Here is a 10415-nt window from a genome sequence, read left to right on the forward strand (position 1 = left end):
CCCCCAAGCCGCGCTCACAGCCTGTCGTAGCACATGACCGAGTCCAGGCTGCGCTCGTCGTCCTTGAGCTCTCGGCCGCCGACCACGTAGATGGAGTTAAGAGCCTCTCCCAGGCCGAAGAGGCAGCGCGGCGAGGGCAGCGGCGGCATCCCCAGCCACTCTGAGTCCAGGTGGTCAAACTGCGGGCCGGGTGGCCAGTCAGCGACCGCCCCCCACGTCCCCCACCAACCCACTGCCCCAGTCCCAGCCCGGCCCCACCGCAGCCCCGTCTGGCCACCCCCAGGTCACAGAGGAGTCCGGGTCTCCAGGTAGGGCCAGCGCAGACTGGAGGCGGTGCCTGGAGACAGTGCCTCTCCTCCTATCAGGCTGAAAACAGCCGACCGTCCCACCCCCCGTAGGTGCCGGGAGATCACCGTTATAGCACCGTGATGGGGCATCCCATACAGAGCTGAGAAGGGGCATCTGAGAGGGAGGCCCAGCTGCCGTCCTGGCCTTCCCCAGCACAACTCCTGAACTGAGGCCTGCCTGCTCCCTGTTTTCCACTGCATCCCACTGCACAGGAAACATCCAAATACAGCCACTCACCCCTTAAAATCTACAGTGTAAGTCTGCGACCTTGTGCACCCCAACAGGTTTTTTTTTTTTTTCTTTACTGGTGCACCCCTGCGGCTTGTGGGATCTTAGTTTCCCCACCAGGGGTTGAACCTGGGCCCCCGGCAGTGTGAGTGGAGTCCTAACCACTGGACCACCAGGAAATTTCCCCCAACAGTCTTTTAATAACCATACTAGGGGCTCATCTTTTGGGAGAGTTTTCTGAGGGCTGAGCACTGTGCTGTTGAACATTTTATAACCATCAATTAACCTTCAAACAACCTTATCAAGCAAGGAAGAATAATATCCCCATTTACGAACAGAGGCCCAGAGAGAATAAACAATGTGCCCATGATGTGCCTTGGCTGGTAGAGATGCCCCCCCTCCCACCCGCCCCAGCTTAACCCTGGCACCACACTGCCCCTCACTCCTCTCAAACCTGGTCAGGCCTCACTCAGCACACCACTCACTGCAGGCTCCTTCCCATCTCCGTCCCCGGCTCACTGGTTCCCAGCCTGAAGCACTGCACCCTCCCCTCCATGTCTCCGAATTCACCCAACTAGCAAGGCTCACACCTACATGGCCAGTCACCAGAAAACCATTCCTGCCCTCTGAGATCCCACTGTCACATTATAACTTGGACTGGGCACTCCACTCTCCTGGTCCTTCCTGGGCCTCAGTTTCCCCATCTGTGCAATGGGAAAGCAAGGGAGGATGGTCCCTTTGTTTGAGACACTCCGTTCCACATTCCAGTCCCAGCCTCATGCATAGTTGCTGGCTAGGACCCCTACACTGACCTTGTTCTTCCTTCTCACTGTCCCTGACTCCACCCGCTGTGCAGAGCTAGGGCCTCCAACATATCAGACCATCCTGAGGCTGACATCTCCCTGAAACTGAGACACCAAAGTTGTGCATCTTCTTGTCAACTGCCTGTAACTATCTTCAGCCTTCAGGCAAGTGGCTGTCAGTCATCCTCCCGGGTCTACATCTCAGCCTAGACCCAATGACATTCCCCAACAAGTAGACACAGGCCTCTCCTGGGCCCCAGGGCTGCCCAGAAATCAGAACTGGCCATGCCCCTCCCAAGGCTGGCCAGGCACCTGCAAGAAGTAAGCACTCATGGGGTCCTCTTTGTTGTCCTCATTGTAGAAAAGGCCCCCAGCCACGAAGACCTGGTTCTCCTTGGTCACCAGACTGACGTGGTTCTTGGGGATCTGGGTGGAGAGGGAGGCACAGTAGCACTCGTTGGCTGCCGGGTCATAGGCCACGGCGCCTTCCTCACTGATCATGAAGATGAGGTCCTGTAGGAACATGCCAAAGCGCAGGGTGTCATTGAGGATCCCGGGTAGGACGCGCTCGGCCTCCTCTTCATCCTCCTCCGCCTTGGCTTCGGCTGTGCCCTTGTCAGTGGCCTTGGCCCCCGCTGCCTCTTTCCCCTTCTCCTTCTTCTTGCGCAGCACGGTGATGCGGCCCTCGTGTGCATCCTTCACCATCTGCACCTTGCGCAGCAGCTCAGGCTGGGCACGCACGAGAGGGTGGCGCTCCACGCGGCTCTCTAGGAAGGCGCGCGGCAGCAGGCGGCAGCGCACGCTCTCGAAGACGGTGGGCAGCGAGCGCTGGCGCTCGGCCTGCCCCTCGGCGTCGCCGCTGCTCGCCCATCTCATCACCGCCTCGAACACGGCCTCCTCCTTCTCCACGTTGAGGCCATCGCTGGAGATGATGGCGATGAGCTCGTCAGCGGAGAGCCCGAGGAAGTCGGCGTCGCGGGCCACCAGCGAGAAGCGCGCGCAGATGAAGTCGCGGGCGGCCACGGCAAGGCGCGCGCAGTCGAGCAGGAGGCCTAGGCGGAAGACCGCCAGGCAGTTGGCGAGGCACAGGCGCTTCTGGAGGAAGGACACGCAGATGGTGAAGATGGATGGGATCTGGAAGCGGTGCGCCGTGGCGAACAGGTCCTGCACGCTTGCCTCGTCCAGCGTGATCTCTGACGTGTACAGGTAGTGTAGCACCTGGGCCACCACGTCAGGGGACACCTCCTCCAGGCGCAGCTCGCCCGCGCGCTCGGGCTCGGCCAGGAAGCGCGCCCGGAAGTAGGGGCTGCAGGCAGCCAGCACCAGGCGGTGGCATGGGAACTCGCGCTCACCCACCCGCACCACGCAGTCGAGGAACTTGCCGTGGTCCAGCATGTCCTTGAGCCCGTCCTGCAGGAGCGTCTGCTGGTAGAGCCGCTGCTCCTCCGCCTGCTCCAAGCCCGACGCCATGGTGTGTGGCCCTCTCTCCGCACTCCCTGCCTTCTTGCTGGGTCGCGCACAGTCTACGCAGCTGTCCGAGCCGGACTATATATAGAGGTGGACTGGGCCCTGTAAGGCGAGCTGCCTGGCCTCCTGCACATGACGCAGAGGGGACAGCTGGGCTAAGGCCCCCTCCCAGAGCAGTCTTGACTCAGCCCAGGGGCTCATGGGATAGGGGTGGGGTGTCTCTGTCCTCCCTGAAAGATGAGGGCCTCGCTGTCTCATTTCTAAACGGAGCACAGAGAGGCTTTGACGGCTTTCCTTGGTTGGGTGATACCCCTCAGGGGAGGGGATGACCCAAGCTCCGCCCCTCAGTCCAAGGAGAGGGAAGCCTTTGAGTCCCTCTTCCAGGGTCTCCCTTCCTCCATGCCTTCTCCGCCTTTCTACCCAGGTGCCTCTAGCCTCCTCTTTGGAGTGTATCTTGCTCCAGCCACCCCTGGACGCAGTGTGCTTGGGTTTCCTGCTCAATGAACTTGGGCATGGGGACCCTGTTGCCTCAACTTTAAAGTGGGAAGACTTTTCCCCTTTCTGCCCCAGCTCTGAGAGCCTCCTTGGACTGTGCAAGAAAGCAAGAAGGTACTTAAATAAACAAGGTCACCACTTTCCTGGGGGTCCTGGGAAAGCCAGCTCCCTCTGTTGAGCCTCAGTTTCCCTTCCTGCACAGCGAAGAGATGGGCGAGTTCAATTTTAAGGGCCTCAGTTCTTCTGAGATTCGGAAGCACTGAGGTTCTGTGTCCCTGCGAGTACACTGGCACAGGGTTTAACCCTGTAAGTCGTCAGACATGCCAGAAGATTTAATTTCATAGGATTCAATCATTCTAGGTGTTTAAACCCCCAGGGATCAAAAAACAAACATAACACTCAGTTTAATATTCCAGGAAAGCTGTCTATGCTCGGTTCTTGGTCCATACTAAGCTTGGCCTGAGCCTGTGCCGCCTTGGGGCCCCTGCACCCTGTCTAGCATGTATGGAATCGGGGTAGAGGTCTGGGACAGCCGGTCCCGATGCCCACCCTGCTGTGGACCTCTGACCACCCTCCCCCTACCCCACACGTGCACACACACACATCAGCCTCAGCCGCCAAGATTCACTTGTTCCCAAAGTGCCAGAGGGTGCAGCTGTGGGTTAAATTTAGCCCCTGAGACACTGGTGTGAACTGCTATGGGGCATTCTCCCACCATTCTTCTGAGTCACTTGTTTGTAACCTCAGGCTTGCGGGGGTCAGGGGGGATTGGCGAGGGGGCCTCAGCCTGGGCCAGGACTGAGTCATCTCCCCGTTCTGTGATCTCAGTGATGTCACTGCCTGTCCCTCGGATCAGTGCTTTCAACCTGCTTGCTCACCCCACCAGCAGCTCCCAGAGGGGCACAGCACCCAGGCAGTTCCTGGAGGTTGTCCTGTCTGTCTTTCAGAAAGGGCAAAGGCTCACCCAGGGGCCTCCAGCCCGGCCCTGGACTGCAGGGCACTTCCAGTAAGAAGCATCAGTGAGGAGACCAGGCTCCGAGAGGCTCAGCAGCTTGGCCAAGTCACACAGCTGGCAAGTGGCTGAGCCAGGATTCGAAGCAGATCTGCCTACCTCCAAAGACTGTGGGAATCCCTTTCTACCTTGCTGCTTCCTGCAAATAACAAAAAATGTCTGTTAGGGCTTCCCTGGTGGCGCGGTGGTTGGGAGTCCGCCTGCCGATGCAGGGGACGCGGGTTCGTGCCCCGGTCCGGGAGGATCCCGCATGCCGCAGAGCGGCTGAGCGCGTGAGCCATGGCCGCTGAGCCTGCGCGTCCAGAGCCTGCGTGTCCGGAGCCTGTGCTCCACAACAGGAGAGGCCACAGCAGTGAGAGGCCCGCGTACCGCAAAAAAAAGTCTGTTAGTCAGAGTCTCATTTACCAAAGACCAGGACAGAAGGTGCTGACTGAACAATCAACTTATATTTATCAGATGACTCAATGACATATTTTTAGATTACGATGAATTCCATGGTGCTCATTTCCTACCAGGCATTCTACTAGAATGTTTACAAGAGGCGCATCCATTCACTGAGAACCTACTGTGCACTCTTAAATGTTGAGGATTCAGCAGTGAACACATCGGGCAAGAATTCCTGTCTTTATGGAGCTTACCGTCAGTTGAGGGAGGGGGCAACAAATAAATATATAAATATATACAGGGTGTCAGATGAGAACTGCTATGGTGACAAGTAGCTGGGAAGGGGGCATGGGGAGTGACAGGTGGAGGTGGTCACAATTTTAAGTCACAATTAACAGTCAGGATGGACTCACTGAGAGGACTACACCTGAGCAGGTTCAAGCCAACGCAGAGGAGCTTTCCAAGCAGGGGAACAGCTTGAGCAAAGGCCCTGAGGCAGGAGTGCACCCCTCATGTTCCAGGAACAGCAAGGAGGCCAGTGAACAATGAACAAGGAGGTGAGTAGGGGATAAGGGCAGAGAGGTTGTGGTGGGGTATCATGTCTGGCCAGTGTACAGACTTCAGTTTTTCCCCTCAGTGAAATGGGGAATCACTGTTTATTTTTAAATTATAATTATGGGAAATGCATGTATTTCCAGAGAGAGAATGATATACTGATCTCCCATGTACCCAGCATCCCATTTCAACAACTATCAAGTCATTAAGTCATGGCCAATTCTGTGTCATCTCTGCCCCACCCACTCTGTTCTCACCCAAGGACATGCCCAGGGATCGGATATGGGAGGGAGGAAGCAGGACTCCAGGGCTTGTAGTTGAATCAAAGGAAACTGTCATCTCACTTCATCCTTTTAAACGTTACGACGCTGGGCTTCTCAACAGAAACGCGCCAGCATCTAAAATTCTGAGGGCAATGATTTCCAGCCTGAATTCTAGACCCAGGCCAACTCATTCCTGTGTCAGGGTGAAAGAAAGAGTCAAGCTCTTTGGAATTTAATCCCCTGAAGTGGTCCTGAGGAGAAGGTAAATTTTAGGGTTAGGAAAAAGGAGCCCACCAAGACATAAACCTTCTAGAAGTTAAAGATCTCTGCAATGAACTGAAAGGGATACAGTCTCGGCAAAGTGGGACAGGGAACCACTGGCTGGGGGATGTTGTTAGGCATTCTCAAGTCTTCTCATGGGAGCCGGTTGCAGTGTGTGCACCCCAGGGTTATCTGGCTGCACGGCTCCCTGGTTACAAGAGTGATGAAATCGATGGAACACCCGCCGTGTTTGCACATATTGGAAGGAAAACTGAATTTATAGCAAAGGGTTTGGGAACGCAGCAGTGATAAGCACATAGAAACCGAAGCAAATCACGCTTAAGAGAGACAAAAGTAAAACGTTGTGCGAGAAAGGAAATGGAATCATATTCTATTATATGGCTTGGTTGAGATCAGTGTTCATACAGTCATAATAATGTACGCACGAAATATTACTCTAACCCCAAATAATAATATAACCATGCTGGGAGGAAGGAGGAAGGGAAATTGTGTGCGTAGTGTTTGTGTGTGTCATGGGAGTGAAGAAGAAATACATCAATAGCTGATGCCTAAAACTGAAGAAAAGTAGCATTGGAGGTGTGCTTTTTGTGGGCATGAGAACACCAAAAATACCAGCTGAATTGGAGCTGCTCGCCTACCACGAGTTGGAGAGGAGCAGGTGCAGGCGACTGCAGGTTTTTGTTAAAAAATGAAAGTTCTAGAAGTATCAATATTTGGCTTCTTCAACTATGCCCAGGTAAAACTTTTTAACAAAATAGATATTTTCCCAGGGATTCTATAGAAAGTAATGCTTGTGGCATCGGGCTGTTGCTCACAGCACGGTGGGGTCGAAGGGAGGAGGCCATGGGGAGAGGCAGCAGACAGACCACCGATGGACGGGTAGAAGAGGGGAAACAGAGAGAAGCTGAATCCCCACAAGACACTGCAGGTGCAGCCAGGCCCGCAGGCCTGACAGCAAGCTTCAGTTTTAGGGTGACTTGAGCAAGCCCCTAGTTCCCTTCAGAGAAGTGGGACTGTGTGGAAGGCAATGTCCCCATCCCGGGGATGTGTACCCCCTCTCTGGCTGGTTAGTGAACCCACCCACCAGCCTCCTCTCCTAGCCCTTCCCGGTTATCCCCCTCTCCAGGTACCTGGGACCAAGCGCCACATACATGGGGGCCTCAGTCACCGCGTGTCACCACAGCCTAGAGTCCTATCCCGCACAGAGCCAGCGCTCCAGTGAAATAATTCTTGGAGGTCCGCAGGGAGAGCTTCCTGCTCCCTCCTCGGAGTCCGCTACCTGCCTTCCATCTGCGATGTCCTCCCGGGTGCTGACATCTGGCTCCTTCAGACCTCAGCTCCCGACACTGGATGTTCCCCAGGAGCCCAGCCCACCCTCAAGGGAGGGAGAGGGGGTGTGCAGATGCTCGGGGCACGGGTGTCCACGTGGTCTTCGGCCAAGCTGTCAGGTTCCGTGCTACCCTTGCTCTGGTCCAAGTCTCTTCAGCCAGTAGTCAGGGCGGCAATGTGTAAAGAAGAGGCTGGGCCAAGGGACAGTTGTACTGCCTTTATTCCCCTTCACTCTTCTCCTCACCCTCCTGCTGTCGCCCGCACACTCTGAGGCTGTGGGGTGGCCACATAGGGCCAGACATCAAGGGTCCATATGCCTGGGCACAGCTGTTCTGCCACCGAGCCCCCCGAGGGGTGCTGTGTTGGCCGTGGTGGAACGCATCAGGATCGGAGGCTCAGGTTCTGCCCCCGGCCTGGGTTCCTAGGGCTTGAGGCCCACCTCATCTCTCTGGCCACTCACCTCCAGCTGGCCCAAGACCGGGGAGTACAAGGGGAGCCGGGGAGAGGGCAGGCCCAGGTTCTGGGCTTGAGGTCTTGGCCAAATGGGCTGAGAAGTCCAACTGGACAGAGGGGCGCCCTGGCAGATCTCCAGTGGGAGGTGATGATCCCAAGCCCCCTCCCCACCACCAGCCCTGGGAAGCGGGTATGATGCCCAGTCCCCTCACTCCAATACCCAGGTGCTTGTTAATTTGTTTTAACAATTAAAAAGGAAATGTAAAAGCTGGTAAAACAAGAACCCCTATCCATACTGGCACTGCTGAGGTACCGTTATTGCTTCAGACCCTTGTGGTCTGGCCAGAAAGGAGCTCCCACCAACACTGGCCCAAGGGGAAGAGAGCATTTAGCACCAGGGACACAGGGTTCCTGTCCCCGCTGGGGTAGGGGTCTCCCAGGAGAGGGGTTGGCCGTGCCCACCTACAGCTACAATGACCGTTTGACCAGTGCCCAGCCTGCTGTCTGGACCCCTCTTGTGTCCTGAGAGGAGAAGTGTATAAGAACAGGAGACCCAAGTCCTGGGACAGGGTCTTGCTACCAGCTCCCCACACCCATCTCCAGCCTCTGCTTGTCAAAGTCTGGCCTCATGGACCAGAGGCCCAGCCTGACCAGGGCCCCCTAGGCTCACTAAGGCTGCAGGGAGGGTAGCAGGTGACAGGGCCACCAGCCCCTATGGGAGAGCCCAGCGTCAGCAACAGGGGGTGGAAAACTCATTGGAGTCCCAGCCTACAGCCCATTCGGGGAGATCAGACTTTTCTTAGGAAAATGTGGGCCAGCTCTGAAGCTGTCAGGCACTGGGACCAGAGGTTAGAAATAGCAAAGGGAAGGGGGAAGCAGGGAGGGGAGGACCCTGAGGACGTCATGGAAGCCCAGAGATCACAGGGTGCAGGAGAGGAAAAGAGCTACAGTAAAGCAGGAGCCTGAGAGACACGGCGCTGACCCCGTAAGAGGCTGGAATTCCCAGCCTTGGCGTGGGGGGGAGCCTCAGTACTGGGAGCCAGACAGGGAGCTTTCCCCTCTCGCGGAGGGGACCACTTTTTCTCCCCAGAGGACAGCAGGGGCGTCAGAGGGTGCGTACATAGACTCTGGCTGGCACTGTTCCTGCTACAGCCCGAAACTCAACCGGGCCAGGGCACTGCCCCCTCTAAGCCCAGAGAACCATCTGGGCTGTGTGGCTTGGATTCTAAATCCTCAAATCACTCGGGCTCCTTGGGCTTGCCCACATCTGTACATAATAAAGTGCTTCGTTTATTGATGATTAAAATGTCCCCAGCCCCCTGCCCCAGTGCCATGGGCCTTACAAGGAAGTCAGAGGGGCCCTGACTCCCTCAGCCCTTGGGCTGATGGGGCCAGTCCCCCCCCCAACCCGCCCCCTGGGCTCAGGCCTCTTCCCACTCCAGCCATGCTGGGAAGGTGGTGATGCGGGGGCAGTCGAGGGGTTTAAGGTGCAAAGAGTATAACAGACAAAACTGTATAAACACAATAGGAAAGAGCTTAACTAGGAAACAGGTAGCTTATGGAACCTTCCTCCCCATTTCAAAGGCAGGAATGGAGACGTTAAATGACAACAAAAAAGGATGTCCTATTAGTGCTGGCCTCGTGAGGGCAAGCGTTGGGCACAGGCTGGGTGGGGCTCTCCGGGTACCCCCGACCCCGACCCCGACCCCCAGGGCCTGATCGTGCAGGCTCCTCGCTCCACCCATGAGCACAGAGGCGCAGGAGGGACGAGGCCGCTGCACACCAGCCAGGGGCAAGCTGTGGCCAGGCCCAGGGAGTGGCTGAGGCCTGTGCTGCCTTCCAGGAGCAGAGACAGACACAGACACAGACGTCTCTAGCGTGGGAGATTCGGGGGGGCAGCTGGTGGGGGATGGGCTGCTCCGTGAACAGCTGCCCTGCCCCCTGCCCCACTGATAGCACCTTGAAACCTCAGAACATCTGCCCGGGCCTGCTCCTTAGGGCCCTGGTCCCTGGGGTCCACCCATGTGCAGGGGCTCCTGGGGGCTGGTGCTGTGGGAGCCAGCCCGTCTGCCCACCCAGGACCTGGCCCACCACACCCTGAGGCCCGGCAGCTCCTGGGGACATCTTCCCCAGGACCCAGGGCCCACGGTGCAGCCGGGGGCAGGTCGGGGATGCCGTGGGGAAAGCAAATGCCTGGGGTCCAGCCCCCGCCCGTCCCCCTCCCCACGGTGCACAGCTGCGGTCGTTGCACCTCGCCACGCACGCCCACCCCACACAACCCCCCCGGCGTCCGGGCCCAAGTCCCTGCCTCAGCATCCCCAGCCCTCACAGTGGGCCCACAAGTCCTCCAAAGGGGGACGGCACCCCAACTTTTCCCCAAACCCTCCGGGATGAGGGGTGAGTGAGGGGGCCCAGGACGGGCGGGGATGAGCAGCTGAAGGTGACCTGGGCTGGGCCTGGCCACCCCCCTCTGGCTGAGCCCTCGGCGGAGCAACCAGTCACACCTGCTCCCCAGGTCCCCCCCACCCGTACCTGCTGCCTCCAGCGCCCCCCTCACCTGGAGGGGGTTGCTGTCAAGAGTTTCCTCTCTTTTCGTTTTCCTTCACTTCCAAAAAACAAACAGACAAAAAGTAAAGGCTTCAAGGAGCCGCTGAAAGGGGGCACTTGGGAGTGAGGTGAACTCCGCCAGCTCTGGGGGCTGCCAGCCTGCACAGCCCCCAGGGTCAGAGGCCCCGGGCAGAGCGTGTCCAGCCAACTCTGGAGGTGTTGCTCCCCCCCGCCCCGCCCCACGGGGAC

At 57.5% G+C, this 10415-nt stretch overlaps 2 protein-coding genes across 2 annotated transcripts in view; both read right to left on the reverse strand.

The window, feature by feature from the left end:
- The window catches only part of KLHL40 (kelch like family member 40), a 7521-nt gene extending 4672 nt beyond the window's left edge, over positions 1–2849 (reverse strand). Inside the window, exons 1-2 of the mRNA XM_024754566.1 lie at positions 1692–2849; positions 19–179 (exon numbers count right to left, since the gene is read on the reverse strand). Of these exons, the coding sequence (XP_024610334.1) occupies positions 19–179; positions 1692–2849 (1319 nt within the window). The remainder of the gene's footprint in view (positions 1–18; positions 180–1691) is intronic.
- A 4557-nt stretch (positions 2850–7406) lies between these two features.
- ZBTB47 (zinc finger and BTB domain containing 47) overlaps positions 7407–10415 on the reverse strand; it is a 12757-nt gene continuing 9748 nt past the window's right edge. The window contains 2 exon segments of the mRNA XM_024754556.1: positions 7407–7523; positions 7627–7713. Coding sequence (XP_024610324.1) covers positions 7407–7523; positions 7627–7713 — 204 coding nt within the window.

Source organism: Neophocaena asiaeorientalis, unplaced genomic scaffold, assembly GCF_003031525.2.
Source record: "Neophocaena asiaeorientalis asiaeorientalis breed wild unplaced genomic scaffold, Neophocaena_asiaeorientalis_V1.1 scaffold1148, whole genome shotgun sequence".
In the NCBI taxonomy this organism is placed as follows: Eukaryota; Metazoa; Chordata; class Mammalia; order Artiodactyla; family Phocoenidae; genus Neophocaena; species Neophocaena asiaeorientalis.